General features: G+C 43.0%; 2 protein-coding genes across 2 annotated transcripts in view; one reads left to right on the top strand and one right to left on the bottom strand.

The window, feature by feature from the left end:
- PPIF (peptidylprolyl isomerase F) overlaps window positions 1-27,995 on the bottom strand; it is a 172,830-nt gene that overhangs the window by 18,272 nt on the left and 126,563 nt on the right. Inside the window, exon 8 of the mRNA XM_080400935.1 lies at window positions 2,442-2,625. The gene's annotated coding sequence lies outside the window, so the exon portion shown is untranslated. The remainder of the gene's footprint in view (window positions 1-2,441; window positions 2,626-27,995) is intronic.
- The window catches only part of ZCCHC24 (zinc finger CCHC-type containing 24), a 111,191-nt gene continuing 83,207 nt past the window's right edge, over window positions 12-27,995 (top strand). Inside the window, exons 1-2 of the mRNA XM_080400924.1 lie at window positions 12-1,102; window positions 17,653-17,853. Of these exons, the coding sequence (XP_080257050.1) occupies window positions 863-1,102; window positions 17,653-17,853 (441 nt within the window). The 5' untranslated portion in view covers window positions 12-862. The remainder of the gene's footprint in view (window positions 1,103-17,652; window positions 17,854-27,995) is intronic.

Here is a 27,995-nt window from a genome sequence, read left to right as displayed (position 1 = left end):
TTTGGGAACCGCCGACTCCGCAAGGCTTGGCGCATCCTCGGTGCCCCAGCCAGCCCGCCGAAACCCGGAGCTCTGGCAGCGATTTCACCACAAGGAACCTCAGCCAACGCCGAGCTCCGAGAGCCGGCCGGGAACAGAAACGAGAGCGCGGGGGGAGGGCGGCCCGGACCGAGCGAAACTTGCGGAGTTCAAAACACCCGGGAGCGCCCCGGCGAGCCCTGGGGAGGAGGGCTCTGCGCCGCTTCGGCGTCCGAGTTTGCAGGAAGGAGGAAAGGGCAGGCGGGCCAGCCGCCAGGGGAGACCCCGGCCAGCCGCCCGGGCCCTCCGCCGGGACACGGGCACCCGCACCCCAACGCGTGTAGGGACAGGGACACGGGCGCAGCCACACACCCCCGCGGGGCGGGGCGGAGCGGCGCCGGGACGCCCGGGCATCCAGCGGCGCGGCCGCCCCCCGCTCCCCCGCGGCGGGCGGGAGGCCTATGGGGGCGCGGCGCCGCTGCCCCAGCGCCGGCAGCCCCTCCCCGCCGCTGCCTGCGGGAGTGGGAATAAAGACAGATAGCGGGGCAGGCACCGGCCGGGCGGGGAGGGAGAGCGCGGAAAGTTTCCGTCGGAGCCCGCGGGCGGCGGCAGCGATGCCCGTGCTGCGCGGAGCGCTGGGGCTGGGCGGGCGCCGCCGGCCTTAGGGGGAAGCGAGAGCGGCGCGGGGCCCGGCAGCGAGCCCCCGGCCCGGCCCGGCCTCCCCTCTCCTCCGGGCGGCCAGGAGGAAGCGCCCCGGGCAGGGACGGGAAAGCGGCGCCGGCCGGAGCGCGGGGAGGGGGAGCGGCACCGCGGGGACCGCCGCCGGCAGAGCCCGGGGGGAAAGATGAGCTTGTTGTCAGCCATCGACACCAGCGCCGCGTCCGTCTACCAGCCCGCCCAGCTCCTCAACTGGGTCTATCTCTCGCTGCAAGACACGCACCAGGCCAGCGCCTTCGATGCCTTCAGACCCGAGCCCTCCTCGTCCCAGCACCCCGACCTCGGCTACACCAAGAGCACCCCGGAGCTGGGCTCCTCGCTCAGCTCCAGCTATCTCAACAGCTTCTTCCAGCTCCAGCGGAGCGAGGTGAGTCCGCGCCGCCGCCCGGCGCGCAGCCCCCGGCCCGCTGCCCCCACCCCGCCCCGGGCCCGCAACCGCCATGATGCCTCGGCAGCCTCCCCGAGCCGGGACGGAGCCCGCCGGCGGGACGGGGCAGCCCCGCTCCCCGCCGCGGACGGCTGGTGACGCTCGGCCGGCCCCGCAGCGCCTTCCCGGCCCCGGCCCCTTCCCGCCGCGCTCCCCTCGGCTGCCGGGCGCTGCGGCAGCGCCCGTCCCGCTAACGGGCCGGCGGCCGGGCCGGGGCGAGGCGCCGCCGCCGCCGCGGCATTGGCGAAGCCGCCCGCCGCCGCCTCCTCCCGCCGCCCGTGTTGACACTCTGGTCAATGGTCACACACCGACTGCCCTGGCGCTGCCCGAGGGCCGGGGCCGGAGGGGGAACACGCACAAAAAGTGCCACATCCGTAACAACGTGCAAAAATCCACCCCCGGCCCCCCCGCCCCCCCCGCGATACTTTAAAAGCTTGCTATAAAGAATATATATAACTTCAGAGAGATGGGAGACTGCCAGTGTTTGAAAGGAAGGGATACAAGCAGGAACGTGACAAAGACTGAGTGAAAAAAAGTTTTGCAGGCGTTTCGTAACACCAGACTTAAATGAAAGCCGAGGGAAGGAAGCTACAGCCCGGGCTGTGCAGAGACAATTCGCTGTGGAACTCCCTGTCACAGGAAGTTGTTGAGGTCCAGCACTTCTGCACTGGGGGGTTCTCACGCATGGAGATCCTGCAAGGTGGCACCTCGTGCGCCGCAGCTCGCGGCCTTTCAGAAAACATCCACCCGTGCCTTTGCTCCCCACCACGGGGCTCTGGCCAGAGCTGTTCAGTGGTGGCTCCGTTTGACAAGGGTCAGATGGATGGTGCGTCGGATCTGCTCTGGCGCTGCCCGTGGAATGACATTTCACAGTCCTCCCAGCGCCATTGATGTTAAAGCGTAGGTTTAAAGAGCATTCCCTGCCCAAATACACGTTGCTGTTCTGTCAGCAAAGGTATGGGGCAGCTAATGAAAAACAAATCAAATTCCCCTACTGTTCTGGTGTTGTAGCTGTTAACATTAAGAGCTGGAGTTATAGATACACACTCATTTTTCCTTAATTAGCATTTTTTTTCTTCTGTAGGAATTTCACAGAGCACATCCAGTCTCAAAACAGACACTATTTTTGAAAGCATTTAGTGCAAAATCTGCTCAGTCTCACGTACCCAGCCTTATTAAGCACATCGTAACAGACCCAGTTTAAAACCAGACTTGGCGAGCACATTGGTTTTTGCAAAAAGACTAACAGGCAGTGTAATTTAAACTTCCAGTTACTGACCTGTTGATTACAAATTGTAGATTTTGCCCCTTCCTGCTTGGCTTACAAGCTTCGTGGTGCCCAGGTAGCGAGAAGGCTCCAGGAGTTCGGCCTGCAATGGTCTCCCTCCAGACTGGGACTCTGTTCAGGTCTGTGTTTGTTAGAGTCAGCAATACATTCTGCTCACAGCGGATCCTTTTTTCTTCTTGGGAGAAAAAGGAAGAAAGAAGTAAATGGAGGTTGCATTCAGGAAGTCTTTGAAAAGGTCCCTGAGAAACAGTTTTCTTCTCCTTAAAGTCAGTTGTGTCTGTGTCCGTGTCGTTCCCCCCCCCCCCCCCCATCTTCCGTCCGTCCCCCCCGAGTTCATTTTCTGCTTCTGCTACACACTGTCTGCAAGCAGGGGCTAATCCTTTTGTCACACTCTCTCCCTTTCCACTTGGCTTACGTTTCTTTCCATCCATTCCCTTCCCCCCCCCCCTCCCCCCCCAAGCTTCTGTCCTTTCTTCTGGAAAACCATTTCCCCAGTATGCCAGGCCTTCCCCAGGCCCCTGCTGCAGCCACAGCTCCATGCAGTCAGCCCCTTCGCAGCCTCCCCCCCACCCCGGCCATGCTGCTTTCAGATCCCAGCAGTCACCTTCGCTGTGTTTCTGCATGGATTCCCAGCATCCGTGAACTGTATGGATGCAACTTCATTCTGGCCTTTTTAACCTCATTACAGTTTCCCAAGACACATGAATGACAAGAAGTGAGAATGCTCACTCTAGAAAACCTAGAGCATCCACTGTTCCAGAAATAAGGAGCCATTTCATTCTACGCAGATATTTTAGTATTTTTAAAAGACCAAGCATGTTAGTTTGTTCCAGTTCATTTTCCAGCCTGTTATAACAATGGCATTGACTATGTGGCTGAGAGAGACACTTAGTGTTTCCAGTCTTTACCTGAAACTATGTGTTAACACAGGGTAACCTGAAAAGAGGGAAGGGGGCACAGCTATCTCAGATGGCGTGGGAATGCATTTGTCCTGAGGGATATACCCCAAAGAAGGTAGGGAACCCTTCAGTTCCCCAGGCTAACACTGCCTGCTTGTACAGCAGCTTTCATTCAAGGGTTGAGAAGGTATTAGAGATACTGTTGCTCAAAAAAAGTTCTGTCAGTATGTTGGGTGCTCCGTTCTTTCCAGAAACTAGAAACTCAACTGCTTTTTTGGCAGGAGTGAACCAAGAGTTTCCTACAATGTCATGCTCTTAATTCTTGGGATTCTAACATCTGTTTATTTGCAGATGCCATTGGCTATACACTACGTATTTCAGCTGCATAAAATTATTTTGGGGACCATTAGTACTGTAAGCTGTTTTTGCATCAAGCGGGCTTATGCTATCTTTGGAACAACACATAGCTTTCCACAGTTAAACTGTTGACCGTTTTCTACACAGTGCTTGGTTTGGTTGGCTTTTTTTCCCCCCCCTCCCAGTTTTGTCCTGGGTTGGCTTAGCCTAGAGCTGAGCTGTGACAATGATTGACACATAGCTGCACACAATATTTGGAAAGTGACCTAATGAGGGGCCAAAATAGCAACAGATTGAGAAATGATGGGATCATAGGGTGTAAAGTGGTCACACGTCCTGTATGTTGCCTTGCAATTGAAACTTTCTGGAGGAGAGTGCTTGGAATAAGAGACAGCACTTGTGAAAAGTTGCTATTATACAGGGTTTGCAAGTCTGCATGGCAGTGCCTGTGTATGTGACTTGCATGCTGACCAAAGGAACTGGACAGAAAAAAAAAAAAAGAAGGTGCCAGCACCCACAGAGTAGTCTTGCACTTCACCAAGATTTTTGTCCTTCAGACTTTTTCCACTACAATGGACGCCTTCTAAATAAACATGATGAACACAGCTGTTTGGTGCATAAAAGCCCATTGTACCAGGGAAAAAAACCCGTGATAATAAAGGTTTAAACAGTAAAGCGACAATGAGTGTTTTGTTCCATATGCAAGATTCATTTTGCAAAACAGACGTGCTTTAAACAAAACTTTACTGCAGCATTTATTGTCCTAGATATGAAACGAAAGCATGTTAGAACATTAAGATGCATTAAATTGGCTATTGAACTGAGCTCCACCCTCATTATAACACCATCCATCAGAGCCAAGTATTTGAGGTTTTGTTGTGGGGCTGGTTACATGGGATTTAATGCATTTGAGACACAGCCAGGTAACTGTGGCTTTGTGTCACTGAGTGGTATAATTGAGAAACCTAGAATAAGGGGGTAAAAGACTCGTATGGTATTTTTCTGTACTGACAGTAGGCATGCTACCAGATCAATGCTGACTTCAGTCAAGAAAAGACAGCAACCAGTAACTGGAAATTACCATGTTATAATAATAAAACTTGTTTCTTTGAACCTAGAGTGGCAATTCTGGCGTGAACCAATATTTACACATGAGAAGGAGCCTGCGTCCCAGTGAGATATTTGCTCATGTGCAATATTCCACGTGTCTTTCAAGAAGGGAATTCCTTCCAGAAACCTCTATGGCAGCCACTTTCTGGAACTAAACCCGATCTTATTTAAGCACAAATAACTACATATACCAGATTAGAAAATCAGCCCTCTTTTCCATAAGTAGTTCATGTTTTTGACTCTGGGACTTCCAGATCCAATCTTTGTAAGCAAGAGGGGAACTAACTGGGAATGAAAGAACATGAGCTGGTTTGGTTTGCTACAGTAAGATGTGGATCACTCACTCAGAAAGGAAAATTTGTGGAACCAAGAAAAAATTTAGAGAGTATACTGTGGAAAATAACATTCAAACATCCATGAAACAGAAGCAGATCTGCAGCACTGGGATAGATACTGCTTGTGAGGCAGCTTAATATGAAAGCGATATTCATATATTAATAACAACAAAATCCCAAGGAACACTGTCAAGAACAGAAATGTATGAAAGGAAGGATGTTGGCATTTCTACAGAAAATAAGTTTTGTATCAGACAAACTTGTTTTCCATCAGTCTTTCACAGAATTAGAGGAATACACACTAGCCTGATACTTGAAGAAGACTGATTTATCTAGGCTAAATAACAGATCTACTTGGAGGATGATTATAAGATAAAAAAATTCACCATTCTCGTAGTATCAGAATACAGGGGTTGCCGTGGAAGGTCAGGTCATTGACGTACTAAATGAAGTGTCATATCTGAGAACAACCATGATTAAAAGATTTAAAAGAGAGAACAAAACACCTTGTAAGAGGCTGCTCACAACCAGTATGGTCCTAGAGCAAATACAACAGAGACACAGAATAGCAGAAATTGCCATATGCTCTAGAACATTTCCAACTCCTTTCATTTTGTGGAATATTATCAGTTATTCTAATGCAGAGCATATTTCTGATCCATAAAGTGCCTAATGTGCTCGGCACTGCAGTCAGGACTTCTTGCTTCTCAATTGCAGCCTAAACAACCACAGTATTATCTCCTCTTACTTGAGTATAGTTAGTGACAGTCAGAGTAGCACCGTGCACAGGTTGCCTGCAGTACATGAAGGTATCCTGTAATAATAGTGGTTATTATTTGACTGATTTCCTCATCTTCATTTTTCTCACTGTTCTTCATGTAAACACTAACATTTTGCTTATCTTCATGTAAACACACCCTTATCCTTCTGCAGATTTAATGTGTTGGAGGAACTTGTACTTTCTGCCTCAGGGTGATCATATTTTGTGGCTGCTCAAAGTGCCAGTCAGCTCCTTTCAAACTGCTTTTCAAGTAAAGTAGTTAAATGTCAGTTCTCACATTGGTCCTTGTAAGAGATTCCAGGAAGCTGGATCTCTGTTAGTCAGAAGACAGTATGCATTTGGGGATCTTGGCAGCATCAGCCTCCTCTGTCCTCCCACACAGCCAGCTCTAGAGCCCTTCTGACAGTACTGCCTCGGCACATGAAGTGCGGCTTTCACAGCCCACTCTCTATGACGGACTCGAAGTCTCAGGTATTATTACAGGTATCTGAGCTAACAACCACTCTATTTCCAGTTCCAGTTGGATGTGCGCTTTAAAATAAAAAAAAATCAGGCTTTTAAGTCTAGAAGCATTCTTCTTTGCTCCCTGTTCTTATTTCTGCAGCCATGGCCACCTGCTTTGCTACTTCTGTCTTTGGAAAACAACCTCTTTTGCCAGGGAAGAAGAAAACCCTGCGTGAATGTACAATAGGAAGTGGAAGCTGAACATAAGATCTATATTTTGCATAATAAGCAGGAAACTCAAGTTATACAAATGACTCTCTTCTATTTGTATCCCCTAGGAGTGACTTTGGACTCTTTACTCCCCAGGATTTATTGGTTATGTTTGGTTGGTTTTGGTTTTTTTTAAGTGCAGTGTACTGCATACAGTAGATACTCTATTCTTCACACGGAGACTGAATTACCTAGTAGGAATTTGATTGCAGAAGAGAACACACAAGATCCACATTTGGTTTTCTTAAGCAAGTACTCTAAATACAGTCATGTTGCTTTTACTCAGGCTTCCTTACCTGAGTCAGGACAGCAGAGAGATCCCAGAAGAAAGAAGTGAAGATGTGTTGAAGTTACTGTAACAGACAGAGCCTCTTTTGTTAATTCCTTACCCTCCCCACACCTGAAGCAAATGATGCTGTAGCTCTGCAGCACACCTGTGCTACCTCTAGCTTTAACTAGTTCAAATATGATTTACAGCTAGGCTTTACTTTATGGCAACAAAAGTATTACCCACCATAGTCTTCTGTAGCTGCTTAGTATCACATCAAAGGCTGCACCCTGTTTGGAAAGCTGGAGGGAACTGAAATATTAATTGCTGAACCTAAATCAAGTCTTCCAGAAGATTTCTTGCTGCTTTACTATTGACTTCTTTTCGATAGGTTAGAAAAGAAAAGCTAGCAATAGAAGAGAGACCAATTATATGTATTCTTCCTGATCAGTTGAATATTGTTACCAACTCTTTAAAAAATCACTTGGGACTTTGAGTTTGAATGGAAACTCCTCATTGCGAGGAGCGCTGGAATTCACTTTCTGTCTCACAGATACATCCATGTCTTGAAAAACTTGCCAGGCAATAGGTAGAAAAAGGCATTCCAACCCATAATAGGAGGCAAAAGCATGTAGAATTCTTGTTACAATTCTATTTTATACACACAACTTTCAGTACAGTTATTTTATGCGTTTACAGTGTCTTCCATCCCAAGGCACCCAAACAAAGGGGTGATGTAACTGTGTGTTGGGTAATGATTTTTCATCCCTTCTTTCGCTCTGCAGACACAGACTTAGTTATTCAGGACAGAAAAGGAAGATCCTTCTCCAATGAATTGCAAAAATGATCAGACAATCAAATTTGACTTGAACCAATATATTCATTTATGAAGTGTATGGAATGAATGGATAACTAAGAGGTATACAAAACTGCTTTTATCCAAAAGTCAATTGCCCCTCTTTTTTTTTTTCCTTCCCCTCCCTATTTTGATATTTGTTTGGTTTTTTTTATGGAGTTGTACATGATAGATGGCAAGCAGCTTTTATCAGTAGTCCTGTTACTTTGGTAATAAACAATTAGAAGAAAATATATTATTGACAGTCACTAGGTGAGGATTAATGCAAAGAAAAGTTTTATAGTTCAGAGTTTAACTGGCTGTAAAAGGACTCTGACACCTGATTTATGCGATACTTAAATCTAAGACCACAGGATCTTTTCCATGCTACTTTAAGAAGCATGAAAAACAACAACACCATGCAGATGCAGAAAGTGCAGGCACAGGTATTACACAGCTAAAGCATATGATACTAATAATGTGAATTTGCATAGAAACAAAAGCAAATGTGATCTGTTATCTAAACCAGATGCATACATATAAATGCTGCCTAAAAAGTGCTACCCAGTATCACCTTAAAGCTTCTGAATGGTTTCATGAAATGTAACAGTTGATATTTGTACTTCTCCTCGGTTTCTGTTCCCCAGGAAAACTGCCAGCAGTGTGATGCCCTTTTTGCCACTCTCCTGAATTGCCCTTCCTCCTCTTTTAGGAAGCCACAATGAAATGATTAAATTAAATGGGAAGAATGTAAGTCTTTGCTTCATGGGAGTTTACTCAGGTTCTGTCTGGGTTCCAGAGAAGTTATAATGGATCAAAGGAACCAATTAAGTTTTACGAAGCTATTCAAATCTTACAGTAATGCTGACATAATTCAGACAGTATTTCAAAAATGTCACCGCTTAGATCACTTCTTTTTTCCTGCAGGTCAGTTTTTATTCTCAGAAAAGTTAGAAGCAATCTGTGATCTGCTAAAAGTAGAACCTGAAATTATAGACAGATTCACTTGAGAAAAGGAGAATAAATGCAGGGCCAAGAGGCCTGGGCTTTGTCCATGTCCCTCATTGTTTAGCCAGGCCAGCGCATCTGTTGGGAGTGACGGTGGTTTTCAAGTTTTAACATATCAGAAGCCTAGCTCATTACTTTCTGTTACGTGTTTTGGTGCAAGCAAATAGTAATGAGTCCAGTACTTTGACTAAAAGGAATTTTAAGAAGCATCTTCTAGGTCCTTTCTTTCTCAGCTCATTCAGCTGCTGCTGATAGGAGAGCTGCTGCGTGGTCTTCCTAACCTGTAATCTTAGGAAATATATTTTGTGTTTCTACAGATTTAGTTTGAAGATAAGCAAATGTCCTCGTGGTCCAAGTCTCTTGCTCTCATATCCAAACAGAAATGTGTTCCTGCTATATTAAACGACCACCCACACCTAGTCCCTGCACATGGCAACATTTGGTGTCTCTTTTGAGTGAACACAAGTGTGACGCCCTAGAAGGATCGCAGGAATCTGGAAATCTATATTTGCATCTCATCCAGCTAACTGCCAACCAAGCGAACATTTTAAAGGGATCAGCTTGCTCTCAGAAGTTTCCCTTGCCAACCTAGGGGTTCCAGGTTTCTAAACTTGGTTGTGGTTGTAGCAGGGGACTCAGAGCCTCTACTTCACACCAAGCCAACCTGCTAGGCAGCTATCTGTGTGCAGTCATCAGGGCTGTGGATACCTGTCGCTGAACGGAAAGCAAAGGAACTGTTGTACAGTCATTGCATCCTGAAAACGGGGTATTAGTGAGAGCTCTTGAGAGGGTTTGAGCATCAGTGGTCCTTGAAATACAGAGGCATTCTTCTAACCATCTTTCTCCAACATACATTGCAACAGAAAGCAATAGAGTAATAGATTCATTCCTCTAATGGACCCAATCTTGAAAAAAAAATACAAATAAATCCTTAAGTCTAATTGGAAATCAGACTACTTAGTTGTTATTTTATAATTTATCTGAAGCAGATTGTGCAGTTTTAGGTTTACTTGCTCAGGTCACACTTCAAGCTGGGCTCTATCACAACTGATGAAGAGGGTGGCTTTAAATGTAGATAAAACTATCTAAAGGCTGGAGTCACAAAATGAATTCCAGCTTGTCATTCAGTACATGGAAATAATTTATTTTCCTCACTATATTCAGTTTAATAAAAGTTTTTGTCTTCCCGTGAGTGCAGGACCTGAGGCCCTAAGCGCATTGCGAGGGGCCCGTTCTGGGCAGATGATGTATTGTTTCTACCTCTGACAGCGACCTTAGCTTTGCCTCTTTTAAACTTTGGCAGCCATCGCAGAAGTTTCTGTGCCAAGAAGGCATTACTGAATGTAAATGATATAAACAAAACTGTCTCAGACTTAAAGTTCTGTTTAACCCAAAATGGATGTTTCTTAGCAAAACCTTTCATCACACAAGAGCTGCACAGGAGGTAAATGCTTTCCTAAGTGTGTCTTGAACAGGCACATACCTATTTCCGGGTGTTATTTTTCTTACGTTTGGAGTGTCAAAAGACCCACCAAATGAGAGGAAACCCGACTCTTGTTTTTCAAACTGCAGGTCAGATTGAGACAAGATTTCCTGCAGGAAACAGAGATGTTAACAGAAAGTTCAGGGGTCAAAACATGTCCATCCGTTTCTCCCCCGACTTCATACTATACAACCTTTGTAACCTCCTCCTCGTCCAAGAGCCCTGTCTCCACAGAACAGGCTTGTTTTCGGACGAAGGGAGGAGGTGATGGGATTGAGGTACCTGGCTGAGGCCCTCCTGGCCAGGTGAGGGAGGCTGGCAGCCGGGGCAGGCCCAGCTGCAGGCAGTGCTGGGGCAGGCCCTGTGGGGATGTGTTAAAGTAATTTGCAATGTGAATGGTCTCCGTTGTCCCTAATATAGTGCTCCTATGTTAAAGAGACACTCTGACCTAAGTGGGCAGTTGTTTAGTGTTCAGTGGATGAAAAAGACCCCTGCAGTGTGGTGAGAGATTCAGAAAGTTCCCCCGAGGCCGTGCACCTCTGACTGGAGGGAATCTCTGTCCTCTCCTCTCCTCTCCCACATTTCCACTGCCACTGAAGGCTTTTTGTGAGGTCCCGGTACATTGTGTAAAACAAGTGTCCTCGCTGGCATCTACAGCAGACCTTTCCCTGGGGCTGAAATAAGGAGGGTCACGCTGCTGGCGGGGAGCTGAGAGGCCTCCCTGAGCTTCAGCAGGCCTGGCAGCCATGGCCGAGCAACTTCACCATCAGCACTGTGTTACTGTATAGTACTGTACTACTGTATAGCAGCCGGGGAGCAGCCCATTTTCAAGATCTACAGATCCATGAAACTCTTTGAAAGCCTTGGATCAAAACATTGAAGGTGAACGGATTTAAAGCAGGGTGAGATGGCGGCACACGCTGCTCTTCAGCCCTGCCGTGCACTGAAGGTACGCCAGGCGCGCGCGGAGGAGCGTGCTGCACCCACTTGCTGCTCTGCAGAGCCTCGACAGTGATGAGGGATGACAACCTGAGAAGCCGCAATCGGCTGAGCTGTCAGATCTGGCATAGCTAGATTAGATGAATCTTTGATCCAGCGGATAGATCTGTCGCCCTACGATTGACTTGCTTCACAACTACTGGCAAGTCATGCCGCTTTTGTAGTTGTCTCCTTAAGGAGGCAAAAGTTTCTGCAAAAGGGAAGTCCTGGTGCTGTTTAGCAGTTTAATATAAGCATGTATTTATCTAAAACTCTCTACAGAAGAAGGATGAATTAAGGTATACTAGACAAGAATGTGTTAGTTAAGGCTTGCTTGGCTAATCTACATTTATCTGTGTTTTTAGATGAGGAACTTGAGTAATTCACATTTTACTAAAGTCAGCCCAAAGACCAGGTTTTTTGACAGTTAAACATCGACTTCAGAAGGAAGCAGAAGCCCAAGTCTTTTTTCTTCCTTCAGGCAAACATTTTCTTCACAGAGTGATGAGCTTTGCTTGCAGATGTCCAGTGACAAAATGTTACCGAGTAAACTCTTAAACTGTTTTCTGTAAAAGTATCTATAATTTATCAGAGGAGTTAAAGCAGACATAAGCCATACAGGAGCAGTTTTTGAGGTTTTCCAGTTCAGCCTTGGTAATTAAACTTATCTATTTCTTCTGGCTCAAATCAATGCAACTAAATTTATGAGAGTATTTTCATTTAATCCCTCTATTTTCAGAAGGCTTTGGGGTCGCCCATAAACATTGATTCTGTATCGGATGTTTTCTGTGGGGACAAAACCAGGGAACTGTTTTGAACACTTATAAAGGGATGAACGCAGAAAAGTCACAGATTTGAAGTGCACTTCTCCATACATGATTGCCTTCAGGTGCAACGGTTGTGCTTTCACACACATTGCATGGCCCCACAGATAAATCCCATGTCAGAAGCAAGCCTTGGGGCACTAGCAGAGAAGACAGATACAAGCCCTCAGGTTAAGTTTTGTATATTAGCACGTACAATCCACTGAATTACTGTTTGGGTAGCTTCAGATTTCCCTCTCCTCCGACATGAAAACAGCAACTGAAAGAGGGCAGTGACTTGTCTGGCCTACTGTTTTATACATGACACAGCACGGGGATGTACTCAGTTCTTATCTTCGTGAAAATCCAAACTGATAACTTAAGCACCTTTTGACATTTCAGTGCAGGGCTAGTAATTAGTGTGGCTAGTCTGGTTACCATCATACATGCTTCACAGACTGGAGAATGTTTATAATTTGCAGTATATGAAAACCTTACTTGTTCCACACTGATGATGGGGCAACCCAGCTCTTTTTCCCAACAAACTTCTAACAGCCATGGCGCCTGCTGACTTAAACTTAACTCTGGAAGTTAAGACTGCTTTTTTTTGTTTGCTTTATTAGGTTGGCAACATACTAAAGCAAAAATAAGTCATCCAAATTTCTTTGCTCATTGATTCTCAATTACAGACTATTTCATGCAGTGGAAGAGTTGATGACTGGACTGTGTTAGAGGAATATGGAAATGCTACAGGACCTCACTTCAGTATGTGCAATTAAAACAAACAGAGAGAGAGCCAGTAGCACAAATCATACTAATGCAGAGATGCATTAGTATGCAGATGCATACTTATCAACCAGATGCAGCTTATCAACCACGTCAGCCAGCACAGATCATTCTAGTTTCAGGTAACTGGTGTATCTGCACCCCCTTATCACTGCCCTAAGGGTCCAGCAGCCACAAACTGTACTTAAGGCAGAAACTGAATTTTCCAGATACGCTTCTGCATTTCCAGTTCCATACCTAAAAGCTTTGCTTCTTAACTCCTGTAAGTCCCAATAACAAGGTGCCATTCCCACATAAACAGGTTGCCATCACATATTAGTATCAGTTGTTCTGGAAGATAGGTAATCCCATCGCCTCTGGGCAGAATTAAATGTTGTCATAATTAAGATGCTATCTGCATTTTCTGCTCCCTTTCATAAGAATGCCTTTACAGCTAAAGCAGTAGCCACACCAGTGGGAAATTTGGAAAGTAAGACTCGCCGCTGATTTGTTCAGATGTTTTGTGGCATATTCTTAACAGTACCGCTGTCTTTATTTTCAGCATTATACCATTGCTAAAAAAGAAGCTGAAGAGATAAATTCTGGTTTAGTGTCTCCTTGGCATCTCAGTCCCAAAAGCTGTCTCCGAAAGGCAGGGACCAGCCAAGGGATTCAAGAGCATTTGCCAGATTTTTCACTTAACTAGGAATTTCTTCAGAGGTGAGTTAGATGCTGGAACTCTTGAGTCACTCACATGTGTTACCCAACTGGGAATCAGAGTAACAAAGCTATAGAGGACAATAGCCGCCTCTTTCATGAATGACCACGCTGCAACCTTACAGATCACGTGTGCTTTAACTGGAAACACTTAGCAAACAAGTAACAAAGGAAACCTTGCTTCCCAACACCACCAACAGATACTGTTTAAAGATCTACTGAGCAAAGGTTACCTTTGGAAAGTACGCCCCCAGATTTTCAGTTTGGTTCACACTCAGCTAAGCCCACAAGTTTCATAAGAAGGAAAACAAACAAACAATCAAACTTCCCACAGAGCAAGTTTCTAACTTTTACCACCAGATCCCCCATCCTTCCAGTACAGCAAGATAAGGAAAGCCTGAATTCATTGCAGCTGGCCTGATGAGCCTTGTAATTAGGACCTGTAGCTGGTCTTTCAGCTTCTTGAGAGCACTAACCCTTTTGCTGCCAGATCCTTTCTATCCTGCTGTAGCTGAAAAGGAGACTTCATTTGAGAGGCATAATTTGTTGCCTGCTTTTTAAAGAAATAGGCTGGTTTTGCTAGTGGCACACTGAACACAAAGCAGCCATTGCTTTTGGTGGAATACATCGGAGGAGCAGTGTCCCTGCCACCTCCCAGATGGGTACCAATACACTCGAGACCAGAATGAGTCAGAATCATTTCCCTCCTCCTCTCCGTTTTTCTTGCTACTGTCTGTCTGAGACCATCGGCGTTCTCCCTGACATCCTGATCATCTGCCTGGAATATGAGGCTAATTTGAAGTTTTTGTCCAAACCCCTTCTTAAAAATCCCCTTTGCAGCAGTGCAAACACTTGGTAAGGGCTGAACTACTGATTTGCTCAATGAAGTGCCTCAGACACAAACCCCTCCTGCTTTATGCATCTCAGCAATATTCATTCACCCCTCATCTTTTACAAATACAAAATGGACTAAATCACCATTTGCTTTCATCATATTAATTACATGTTCCTGAGCTTTCACTGTTTGATTCCCGGGGCTGGGATGAACTTTCCCACCACCACCCTGATTATATAACTTGGCTTTTTGGAACGGCTTCTTTCCTTGTCTCCTTCTGAAGGAGCTGGAGATTTCCACAGCTAGCAACAGGATGTAGCACCGTTTGTGCTGGTGCTCTTTATAGCATCTTTCAAGTGCCAGATTGATGTGTTTTTCACATTGACTTGGAGTTAAACTGATTTAAGACCATTTTCCAGGTCAGACTGGCAGGAACTGCTGAAGCAGTTTGCCTGATCCTATACCAGGAGGGTTGGGCTGCATCTTGGGATCATCTAGGAATTTTCCTTAATGAATTCATTGTTCTTTGAAGCACCAGTGACGTCGGCAATGTCCATCTTCTCCTTTACTGTCATCTTCTGGGATGTTATATTTGTGTCTTTTTCCTTTTTTAGCACTGGGCGTTGAGATGATTATAGGGAAGCGTTGCATGGTGGTGTGTGTAGACTAGATGTTTTGGCGTGTCCAGCTTTGGCATGTATTGCACAAATGCCCTGCCAGCCGAACCAGGTGGCCATGTGTCATGCTTCGGCCACAGAGCCGTTGGTGGCTGCTAAGATGATGATGTGGTGTCAGTACAGCCTGTAGTCTGATGGGATTCTGGCCCTTGGCAAGGCTTCTGCCTGCCATAGTTGAAACAAACAAAAGCTTGTAAAGGTTTGCTGACAGCGCGGGCAAAACTGTGGTCATTGCAACACTTACGTTTCTGTACTGACCTGAAATGTGCCAAGAAGGGCTGGTGGTGGAGCGAGTTACATAATGTCCAGTCATAGCGCCAAGTTGCTCCCTTTTAATGGGGGTCATAACTCAACATAAAGGTTATGTAGAAAAGAAAGAGTCACCACTGTGAGCCAGATATCCAATTCAAAGCCCACTGAAGGCAGCAGATAGATCTGTTTTGTCACTGGGTTGGCCCTGGGGCCAGAAATAGCAGCCTCCTGATCGGCAGGAGTTCTATATTCTACATCCTCAGGGGATGTTCCAGGTTTCGTCAATGGGTAAAGAATTTAGGATTTCACACATTCAGTGTTGTCCATACACCCACCCTTCTATAAAAATCAGATAACAGGGAATTTGCAAAGTTACTGATGGGTGTAATGCATGTGAAGTACTTTAAGAATCTCTTGGCAAGTGGGGCTCTTAAAGAGAAATATTTTTTATTACTCCAAGTGTACGTAAGAGAAAGTGGCTCCGAGGGAGACAAGAATGCCTTGAAGACCCTTAATTAATACTATTTTGGCATCCATAGCACTTCCCCTTCCTTTTAACAATTTGATGCCAAGAATTTCTCATTCCAGTAGTGTCCAATAAATCCTAGAAAATAAATTCCAGTGACCGTTGGAGGTATCTCTGGTTGCTTGATGGCTAAAGCAGCTAAAACCTTTTCATTAGTTTCTTAAATAGCTTTTCCTTTTAAAATGTATGGGTTTAACCCCTGAAACAAAGTGGCTGATTCTCCTCTCGGCATCTAGAACATCTTGCACCAGCACAGAACTATGCTCTGCTGGGGATAAAATGATGGGCGTCTCAGTGGCAGGACATGTGAAGTCCCCTGTGAGACCAGGCTCTGCTCTGTGGCCCTTTGAAGTGATTTTGCTGCCGGGCACCAGCTCCAGCTTTGTCAGAGGGGTCAGTGGAGCTCAGCACGTTGTGTTTGACTATAGTGAGGTGGGTGAAGCGGATTATCTATATGGCGGAGGCCTGCCACTTAGGCTGAATTTTTATTTACAGTATACACCAGCTGCAGTGGGATGGGATTCAGTGATAGCTGGGACACATCCAGGGAATTGTGCCTAGAGCTTCAATATGATTCTTTGGGGATGTGACTGTCACCCAGAAAACGCCCTCACTGTGCAGATGCCCTGAATGTTTGAGATCTTTGAGATAAATGTAATTCCATTTCAGATTTACTTCACAAATTCTCTCAATCAGTTTCAATGAGCGTCTTCAATATGTAAGTAACATATATAAACATATTAAAACATATGACATGTATAAAGACTCCATTGAAGTATTTGGATTTAACAGCACTGAGAAACAAGGTCTCCACAGATGCAAAGATTGGACCTCTTCTTACCCAACTGTCCAATAAGCCAGAAGTACAGCAGTAATTTTCTGATGCAGGAGAATTACATGAGCACAGCATTACTGTGAGGCGTACCAGACCTAACACAGAAACACCCTGTGAGATGTGTCCCATCATTTCAGGGTGGAGAGGGCTGTCAATAGTTGGTCCTGTTTCTACAGTGATTCATTACCATGTTAATTAATTTGTTTAAGTTATCATTTACTTTTTAAACTCCTACTACACAGTTTCTTTTGAGCCTTAACACATTAAAGTGAATGAATCCTTGTTGTCTCCATTAGGGAGATTAGCTATTTAGGTGATGATGGGTTTCCTGCTGTTCTAAAACTACAGAATGGCAAATTAGGAGCTCCTGATTTTGATTTGCAGATTGAGAGAGTGAAGATCCTATTGAGGTGAAATACAAAAACTAGGTATTTACTGTTTATCAGGAAATGTTTAAATCACAGCAGGTTTCCCCTTAGAAAATCCAAGACAGATGTAGATCTGAACATTTCTTGTTATTCTTTGAACACGGGACTCTGTGTTGACTGTCTCATTAACCATGTTGGAAATTAAAAACTACTTTACATTTCTATTGGCATTCTTTTACTTTCCCTGACTTCAGTATTGCTTGTGTAAGTAGTTTTGGACAAAATAGCGTTCCCTTTTGTGGGTTGTTCCTTCAGTTTTTTGCCTGCATATTCTAACCATACCATGAATGTGGTATGACCATACACAAGACAACAGTTGTTGCTTAGTGGGAGGGTTGGACTAAGTGAACCGTGGCAAGCTCAATCGTTTCCCCAGTGGTGGGGTGACCAGCTCCATTGCACTGCCTTCATAAAACCTGTTTATTAATTATTAATGGCCTGTATATTGCTCTCCTCAAATATGCAGCCACATCCTTAATGAAAAAAAAAAAATCAGTTTTTTCCTGCTACTTTTATCCTTCCCCTACTCAGATCAGTCTCAAGACAATATTTAATAAGTACTATGTTTCATGTGATTTTTCTCTTTTCTTTTGCAGGCTCTGAGCAGCAGTCTGTACAAGAGCGCATCCCCTTATGGCTCTCTTAATAACATTGTGGATGGGTTAAGCTCCCTCACTGAGCATTTCTCTGACCTATCCCTTTCTTCAGAAGCAAGAAAACCCAGCAAGAGGCCACCTCCTAATTACCTGTGCCACCTCTGCTTTAACAAGGGACACTACATCAAAGACTGCCCACAGGTAAGGAATATACAATATTCTGGAAAAATCTTCATGAAAAGTTTTGCTGTTCCTTGATTTAGTAACGCAGAATTTGACCGAAATACTTCTTTAGAGTGAGTAGCACTGAAGAAATGTCTTGACAAAGTGCCAAGCTAGCCATGTGTTCTTTTAATCTATTCTTTACCACAATAGCGATGGAAAAAATATGCTGTTTCATTTGCCTAATAAGCATTACAAAAGATATTAATCTAGGCACATGAATAAGTAGATTTTGGAAACTTTAAAAATTACTACTATGTAGTTTTCTATCACAGATTGTGTGAAATACGTTTTCAAGCAGTGCACTGTATAGTCAGTTTGGCAATGGCACTTAATAAAAATATAACAAGTTACATATGCTAAAGGAGAAGAAATTGTTACGCTGGATGAGAACTTTGAATCAGTGTTGCAGTAACACAAATTCCAAGTATTTCTGGTGCAAAATTTCTTTCGTCTCATAGGTTTGCTATACTTGGCAAGATGTGATGGTTTTGGACTCCTAGAGATTTTTTGTAGTGGCAAAGCTGGCAATATTTATTTACTTAGGAAAGAGGTATAAACCGGTGTGCACCAAGACCACTCACCAATCTGGAATTTTTTTTTCTGAGGCTCCAAGCCACAGTGTGCAAGGTTTCTCCATCCTCTCAAGTTTCAGCTGGATGCAGTCATGTTGCTGGCTTAAACTTTCACAACTCCAACCATGTTCTGTGTAGAGTCCCAAGGAAATTAAAGTGCTGCCAATACTCTAGAAATACAGATGTAGACATCACCGGCCTCCACTTCACTATGACTTTAACCTCCTTACTGTCTTACTGTGTGACTTTCAGCAGAATTAGTCTGCATAGAATTAACTACACTTAATTTGCAGTTGAGGATGTCAGAGATATATAAGCCAAAACACAGGTGGAAAAGCATCTGCCAGCTGAGCAAGGTCAGCATGAAATCAAGTCTAATGTCAGATCAGCTTTAACTGGGTGTATTCCTCCTGCTGTTATGCCTAGACTAAACTGTTTTCTTCATGGACTTTGGCTTTATATCTTTCATGAATTCTAATGAAAACTGTGGAATTAAAGTATGTTTGCAGTCTTGGGTGTGGCACTTGAAAATATTTTAACTTCATATTATTTCAATATATGTTGAGTAAGGCAGTTTTCTTTAGGAAAAAAAGCTATGCATTTTATTTGCTAGGAAGTCAAAAATACCGTGGTTTGTGTACTTCCGTGTTTAATGTACTTTGTTTAGCACATTACAGCAAAACATAGAGATAGGACCATGTAATAGCATACATTACTTAATAAAGGGATTAAAACCCCAACTACTAAATATGTGGCAGAGCAAAAGAGAACTGGGGGAGATGGCTGGGCCGTGCTGCGTAAGAAACCAAATGAATGCAACAAGTCTCTTGACAATCAATACGTGCAAGCTGCAGCTCGCACAGATGGTCCCGCGTGAATGTGTCAGTGTTGGAGCAGCAATGCATTGTTTGTTTCATAGGTCTTTTTACAGTTTGAGGCACTAGGGATTAAAGAACGGTTAATGAAAATTGAAGACATACTCATAGAAATCCGGGAGATGCAAAGAAATTAAGGGACCTGTAGGAAGATTAATTCCCTTAAATGGCACATCCTGTGTAATTTTTGTTAAGATTTCACTAGTAATGCCTATACATTTCTCTGTAAACCAGGAAATGAAAAGAATTCCTACAGAGCATAGCCTGTGCCTGGCCTATGAGCTAGTGAGTAATGAGTGAAGGAACACAGGACTGGGAGGTGTCTGCTTGCTCCTTGCTTGCGGTCTTCTACAGTTACGGGCAGCCATATCATACAGCCCCTTCCGCAAACTGATCAAGTTTTCGTTGGGAAGTATTTTAGTATTTTGCCCTTACTATTGCTGATGTGGGAAGCTGTTCCAGAACCTCAGTTAGCTCCTAATAATTAGAAATCTTCCAATTTCCAGGATAAGTGTAACTCATAGCCACTTTATAGTCATTTGTTCTCCTGCCAACATTGTCCTCCACTGAAATAGCTCTTCTCCCTCCCTGGTGTTTATCTCAGGATGTATTAATAGACTGCAATCATATCCTCTCTCAGCATTCATTCTGTAGGACTAACCAAGCCAGGTTTCCTTAGTCTCCTCACAAAAAGTATACGGACTCTCTGTTCCCCAGTCCTTCTCATGGCTGTCCTCGTGTGCTTTTCTTTTCCTTGCACATGCACAACTACATGTATGTATGGCATCCCAGAACAGATCTCATCAGTGCCTTTTGATGTGTGTGCACGTGTCTGTTTCTAGAGATCAAAGTTTATCTTACATAAGGAACAGGTGATACGACGTTAGTTCTGCCTTACTGGAGATTTCTAACACAAGCAAGTGTTTCACGGGCTAGTCAGCATGTAAGTGCTTTCTTGAAAAAAGCAGACTTAAGCATTCACAGAAACTTAAGCACTTCCCTTATGTTATCTACATTTGAGGACAGATCTATGGGGATCACCCTGCATGCATGAGTTGTGCTCAAAATGTTGAAAACATTGTGCACAAGAAGGGAGCACCAATGGCAGGATGATGCCTTTGTCAGAAAGAGCTCATTTGTTACCACTGCTTTTGACAATAACTGATTTCTTAATTTGAACATTATATGCATTTGCTTAATAGCTTACGTTTTGATGCTTAGTTTTGCTCGTGCTGTCAAAAACAAAAGTTGTTTTGCAAGTCCTACCAAAAATGGGCTGTAGCTATGCATTTTTAAAGGACTTAAATTTGAATAGAGAAAAAAGATAAACTAATCTGATTTGGACAAAACGCATATCAGTAAATCATACGGTATTTTTATTTTCTTTTTATATAACTGTCTAATAAGAAACAGATTCTGAGATGGGGTGTTTTATGGAGTTTTTCCTGCATAACAAAATAAATTGTGTAACAACTTTGAGACTATATCCTCCCTTAATTCTGCTTGCTATAAACACTGTAAAGATACGTGTCCCTTTTCTGTTGCTGCAAAAGTTGATGGTGTACAATAGTGATGAAAATATATGTATCTGTTCAGATTTCTATCTTAGGTGATAATCATATTCTAGGAGGCTAAATAATTATTAAAAAAAGGGGCTAGCTTTAGTATTTGAGTTACTTAGGTATCTGCAGTTTGTCCAATATCCTGTCCAAAATTATCCGTTTACAAATTGAAATGGGGTTTAGCAAAATTCTATTATTTTAGCACATAATTTGTGCAATCTATAGTGATAGAAAGTGTGTTTTCAGTTTTAGGAACTACCAGAAATGAATGCAATGCTATGACTGCAATTCATCATTTCCAATTTGCCAAATTTGGGAAAACTGTTTGTTGCAAATAGTATGTCTACAAAAAACATGGCACTTTTTATCTTTAGTGTCATCTTTATAGCATACCTACATTTTCTCTGAACTGATTTTTGAGTTTCAGTGTCTTAGACAATAATATCTTACTTGTAGCTCTTTGATGTTCTTTCACACACAGAATTCTCATTGACCTGAATGAACTGAAAAAGTCTAGCGAATAAAGGTTAAAAGCAGTGCTCTTAAACTTAATAGAGTGGTGCTCTTAAATTATCATTGACAGTGCCATCAAATATACAAAATATTTCTCTTTAAATAGCAAGAAAGGTGAAGAGAGTACTTTTCCTATCTGGTTTACTAGTCATTAGTTGCATGATATATAAATACAAACATAGGTTTGTCAAAACTTTACTTATTTGTGTACTCGAAGGTACCGTGCCAGTGTACATCTTAGGTATGCAGGATAACCATAGGTTTCCTTTCCCTTGCCAGGACAAATAATGATGAGCTTTGGGCCAGTAATAGTTAAGATATACGATTCTTTATGACATTTATTTATCTAGCAGATGTAGTGACTCATAGAAGACCTTTTAAAAAAAGTTACATTGTCTCTTTTCACCCATTGTCACTGTAGTCTGTATTTTTAAATCCTAAAAAATATGAGCAGTGGGTTGGTTTGTACTATGCATGGCCTATACAAAATGAATCTTGCTCCTTTACAGTGTAGGGATGTTATTGACATCACCACCCTTCCATGATGTTGTCACTCTAAACTCAGACCTATCATATAGGTTTAATATGCAGAAATTACAGGATAATGGGGTATGGTGTTAGATGCAGTATATATGGAAATTTGTGAGTAAAACACCTAGTTCAGGTTCTAAGAAGTTGCTGAGTAATTGAACCTTTGCCATGGTTCAAAATCTTTGGGAAGGAAATATGTGGACACAGAACTTGGACCTCATTTATTGCATATGAGATGCCTCTTGTTAATTTGGGCTGTAACGGATTAACAGAAAAAGTAGCAACGAAGTTTCTACTTGTGGAGGTCTGAGCTCAGAGCTCCAGCAAAGCATTTCTGTATTCAGAGTTTCCAAACCGCCCTACCATGTGTTTCTGCCAAGCACCATTTCCATCTACTGGTCTCTCTGTCCCAACTTTGTTCAAGTGCTGTCAAATCCTTTTGTGAAAATACGTGCAGGTCTAGTCACTTAACAAATACATGGCTCCAGCCATGTTCTTCTGAATGCCGGACAAGGAGACTGCTCTGATCCGTGTGCCAGTGCCATACTCTCTGAAAAAATCTTCCTGACAACGCCTGTAAATTTCTATACAGGCAAGGAACTCTCACATTGTAGAGACTTGGTGGAAAAAAAAAAATAATTGGGCAGATGTCACCGTTCTGCAGTCAGATCCCTGATGCACTGCAACGGCTCAGTCTGGTCCCTGGGACATACAGAACTATTACACAGTGCGTTTCCCAGTTTTACGCTATACTCCTAGAGGGAAACGCATGTGCATGCTCATAGAAGTACAGACATACTACTGCAGACGTCTACGTAATGGGAAACAATATTAGCCTCATTTTGCACTGCATTTTTAAATCTATGAATGAAATGTATGGCATGATCCATATTAATGAGGCCAACAGTGGGAGCCTTTCTGTTGCCAACACTGATCTTTGAAGCAGATCCTGTAAAACTAAAGTACCTTGAGAACACATATTCAAGTCAATGGCAGTAGTAGGTAATTACTGTGGCTGCTTGAGTTTGCATAGATTTGCTTTTGTGGTTTCATGCAGGATGTGGAAGAAATCAGTGTCAAACTGAGTTTAGTCCTTTCTTCTTAGTCCATAGCTTGGTCTGCCAGATCACGCTGCCCTGAAGCTGTCCCTCCCTGTGGTCAGATATAGTGGATCTTTGGCAGTAGAGTTGGCTCAGCAGGCAGCTATTTGGCTGCAAGATTGCAGCAACTCTCATGCCTGAAACATTCATCTGATCTGTCTTGTGCCTTATGGTTGTGCAAGGATCTCAAATTTCCGCAATATTCAAGGAGTCCACAGCTGTGCTTTCTCCAGGTATGAAAGGCTGGCTAAGATGGCAATGAGGAACAAGCTGCCATCTTTACAAAGACAGAAAGATTTTACCTTTCTGTTTTTTAGCTTGGAGATCTTAAATTTTTTAAAAAAGCAAAACAAACACAAACCTCTTGAAATTTATTTTTCTTTTTAAGTGGAAGATGATGTTTCAGAGTGCTCTGGAATGAGAGGAGATAATGGCCTTTGAAAAATCTCAAAATTCACTCTGAAAATAATAATTTTTGACAGTTGCTACATTTTACAGTAGTCTTTTGAATATCAGGTGATGGCTTCTAAACAAACTTGTCTGTTCTCCATTGAACTCAAGGAAATACCAGTATTGATATTCAGTTATAGGATGAGGGGTCAATCTCCCCAGTCTCTCGTGAATCTGAAACTCTGTATGGCTCAGTTGTGCAGGTTCCACCATAGTTTTTCGTTGGAGTATACTTGCTGGCATTTGATCTGGTACTCTTTGGGTCTCCCTTGTTTATGCTTCAATTCTGTTGGCTTAGAGAGTTGTTACAGCCTGACAGTGGGATCCCTGGTATGGATAAAGCAGTATTTGAATCACAAAAATTAGTGTTCCTCTTACAGAGGCAAAGATGAAAACATGGGACACATAAGAAAATACAATGACAGCCATACTCGTCTCTGGTGCAGTAGCACTGATTTTGGTAATACTAAGAGATAACCCGTATGCCTGTATTACAAGGAGGAATAAGCTGTTAATCTCTGCTATACAGAATTGTAATTCTCAGGTGTTCATTCTGTAAATACCTATATGCATACTAAACTGACACATTACAACATACTGGAACAATCTGAGGCTTTCAAAAGTCTTGTTTATATGGAACATACTACTTTCATTTATTCATATTTCTCCACTCAGAAGCTGCACAAAATTATTTTAGATGATTTGGACATGGCTAAGATTTTTTAAATTACTTTTTGTCACATGCAGCCCCTTTGACAACTCCATGATAACAAATATACTACAGAATTTATTGCAGGTTTGTTTGGGTTTTTTTCTTTCTCATATGCCTGTAAAGTTTTCTCAGAGTTTCTGAGATTAGCTGGACATATTTTCTCAGATAATTTCTACTTGTATTATGAAGACTTCCAGAAATCTTGTAATCAAAGTATGATGGGCTGTAATTTTGTCACATCCATTTTACCTCTGGAAATGTAAGCTGTTTAAGAGTCTGAAACATCAGAAAATACTCATTGCACTCTGCTTTGGAAATTCTGAATAAGCTGTGCATATCATGGATTTAAACCATTTATCAGAGAGGCAAGTAACTCAGACAGCTGGATGTCAGTAGAGGGGATCCAAACAGCTCTGCTTTGAGAGCATGCTCCCAAAGTACTAATTTTAAAACTGTCTATAATATGCGTCATTTATGTCCAGTTGTTTGATAAACTGGGTGTTTGGAAAGAAGATACTGACCTTGACACACCAGAATAAGAGCAGTTTGATAGTGAAAAAGAAAACAGAAATATCTACTGAACTGTGTCTGTGCACCTTTCCTGTCTAGCACGCTACTCAATATTGCATTCCGGAGTCTGGAAGACCAGCCAAAACCAAACTCCTCCTTCAGCACCATCACTAAGCCATTATTACTGTGGTTCAGTCTTTATTACTGATACAAGTTCAAAACATTTTGGGGTTTTGTTGTTTTGTTGGTTTTTTGGTGTTTTGTTTTGTTGGGGTTTTTTCCCATGGGAAATGCAATGTAAACAGATGTGAGAAAGTTAAATACTATAAGACGGTGTGCTTGCTTGGTCTTCATGGTGACCTTGGAGTGGAATCTCAGGTCCTGCGTGATGGTTACCAATGGACTGTGTGACAGGTGTTAGATCAGGGGTCCTCAAACTACAGCCTGCGGGCCAGGTACAGCCCCCCAGGGTCCTCAATCCGGCCCCCGGTATTTACAGACCCCGCGGGGGGTTGGGGGGGGGGGGGGAACCAAGCAGCCGCAGATGGCTGCCTGCCACTGCATCCGCGCGCCGGCCCCCTGGTTAAAAAGTTTGAGCACCCCTGCCTTAGAGGATCGCTCGCCACAAAATTTGATTTCATTTCATTGAGGTTTTCCAACTCCTTTTTGGTTACTTTTGAATCTTATTTGCATATTCACTGTCTGGATAATTTCAGGCTGGTTGCCCACTAGCAACAAGATGGATATTGGGAAAAGAATACTGTTTAAATGTAAACTTTATGGATACCTGGCATTTAAACTGAATAAAGTTTCTGCACTGGTGAGGCCCCATCAGGGTCCAGGTTAAGCACAGTAATTTAGGAAAGACAGGAGAGGAGAAAAATTAATTTGGCGTCTCTGAAATACGACTTCTGTTGAAAGACTAAAGAACCAGTGTTGTTAGCTCCCTCAAAAAGACACGTTAATTTGCAAATATGTAGAAAACCTTGCATGAAGGGCACAGTTTATTTTCCAGATCCAGTAGCACTGGACTTCAGCTAGGCTGCTTTTTCAAACTGTGAGGCATTGATACGGAGTGCCTGGGAAGGCTCTTGATCACTGGAACACTTTCAAAACAATATAGATAAACACACATCAGGATTTTCATGGGTGTTCCTGTCCGGGGACAAGTAAGAGAACATCCCAAAGCATCTCCCAGCCTTATGTGTTTCTACTATTGTGTATCTGTACACTAATAATACAACTCATTATCTTAAACATGCATAATTTATATTTCAAAAATGTGCACAACAGACCAGATCCAAATCCTTTGCAAGTCACTGAGAGACTTTTATAAACTCCTTTGAAGTAGACTGAGCATAGCTATTGCATTGGTCTGAATCTGAACTCTGTTTACTAACAATTTGGTATTTGCTTAGTTTGCAATAAAACTCCTGATAAACCATAATTAAGTGCTGAGCTTGGAAATGAATACTGCCAGCATTCCTCTTGAGAGGGAGAGTGAGGTCTGGTTTCCAACCCGCCACAAGCTGATTTATAGATAAGGTAGGAGAGCCACCAGGTCAAAACCACACTAGTTTATCAATTCCTCGTTTGCACTGATAAGAAAGGAATAATGGAAGATTAAGTGAATCATGTTTTCTTACTCTGTAGAAGTATTTTGGTTTAGTGTGAAATATAGGTTGTGGAATTTCCATCCATGCTTGGAAGCATTCAAGATCTGACTGGACAAAGCCCTAGGAAACCTGACCGGAATGAACTGAATGTTGGTCCTGCTTTGAGCAGCAGGAGGTTGAACTTGGTGACCTCCCAACGTCCCCTCCAAATTTAATGATACTGTGATTGTATGATAATTAACTAAATTTTCCTGCTCTGCAATAAGACGTCACTGATTGTTCTTCAGCATTAATGTCTACTACAATCCTTCCTCACTGTGCTTTTAAATAAAATATTCTTGCAAAATACAATACCACTAAAACATAGAAGTTGAAACAAACAGGCGTTTATTACAACAACAGAAAACAAGACCCTAAACCTTGCAAATAACACCTGTCAAAATGCCCATGCACAGACACTTCCTGTAAAAATGTAGCTTAATTGAATCTATATTTAGAAAGTCAAATAACTTTTTTATTTTTTCGTAAAGGGTTTTTCTCTAGGAAAATGTCTGTTTCAACAAGGTGTTCAGCCGAAAAAACAAAAGAGGTTGAAGTGGACATCTGAAGTGGAGAATTGGGTTTGCAATGTTTCATTAGCTTCATTTACCCAAATGAATATTTATGTCTTGGCATTTCTGGTTAGAAATCATGAAAATTTTCACATCTGCCCAATGTATCAATAGTTCAGCTTTCTTTCCCTGCTTTAACAGAACTTCATTTCTCAAAAATGAAAATGCTGGCAACAGCTAGCAGAGGCAGCTCAGCTTTTCCTTGCTTTTCTGATTGTCCCAGGACAGCCTGTAGACTGGGAGGACACAAAGCCAACCTGGGAGGCCCCTCTCATTTTCCTGCTGTCAAGACGTACCAGGCAGGCCTGCCTTTCCATGCTGTTATATCACTTCCCTCAAGAAATAGATACTAAATGGAAATTAATCCCTCTTCCATTTCGCTGATATAGCACAAGTATTGGTGTTATTCTGCTGTATCTGGCTTATGTCAATAAATGTAAAAGGAGCCTTATGTATTTCAATATGGCCTCTTTTATAGCTATAAAAAAGTCTACTATGAGATGTGAACACAGTTTCTCAGGTAACTAATGCCCATCTGTGCCTTGGGGGATTTTATATATCCTTCAGACTGGCAGAGTGAGTTAGATCAGCAGCAGGAGGGAAGGTGGCACTGCCTGGATCAGGAACACAAGCCTCTGTGCTATACTGATGCATGGATGTCAGCCCCATGGACATCAAGCTCAGCATAAGCTTACAGTAAACTTCGTTCCTTAACATTTTATATTTTACGCTAGAAATCATCTGTCATGTTACTGTTAAAAGACTGGTATGTAAGGAGACGTTTCCCAGGTTTGTAGAAGCTTGGGTTTTTTTCTTAAAAAACAAGGTTTTTTCTTCCACATTTCCTTCACGGGGCAGAAAAGCTAAAATGTTTGTATAGTAATTAGAGAAAACAAAGAATAAGCCTTTCATTTCAGAGCCCGGTCAGTGCCAAATTATTAGCTAAGGCAATAAAGCCCGTAGACAGGCTCTTAAGTTGAAACATTGGGGGGATTTTAGCAGCAACAGCAGACATTTTGGAAATGACATAGTTTTGACTACTAGTTCATCCTCAGATTTGCACCTC

Source organism: Falco punctatus (assembly GCF_963210335.1).
Source record: "Falco punctatus genome assembly, chromosome: 9".
Classification (NCBI taxonomy): Eukaryota; Metazoa; Chordata; class Aves; order Falconiformes; family Falconidae; genus Falco; species Falco punctatus.
The sequence above is the reverse complement of the archived record's forward strand: the minus strand, read 5'-3'. Positions and strand labels throughout refer to the sequence as shown.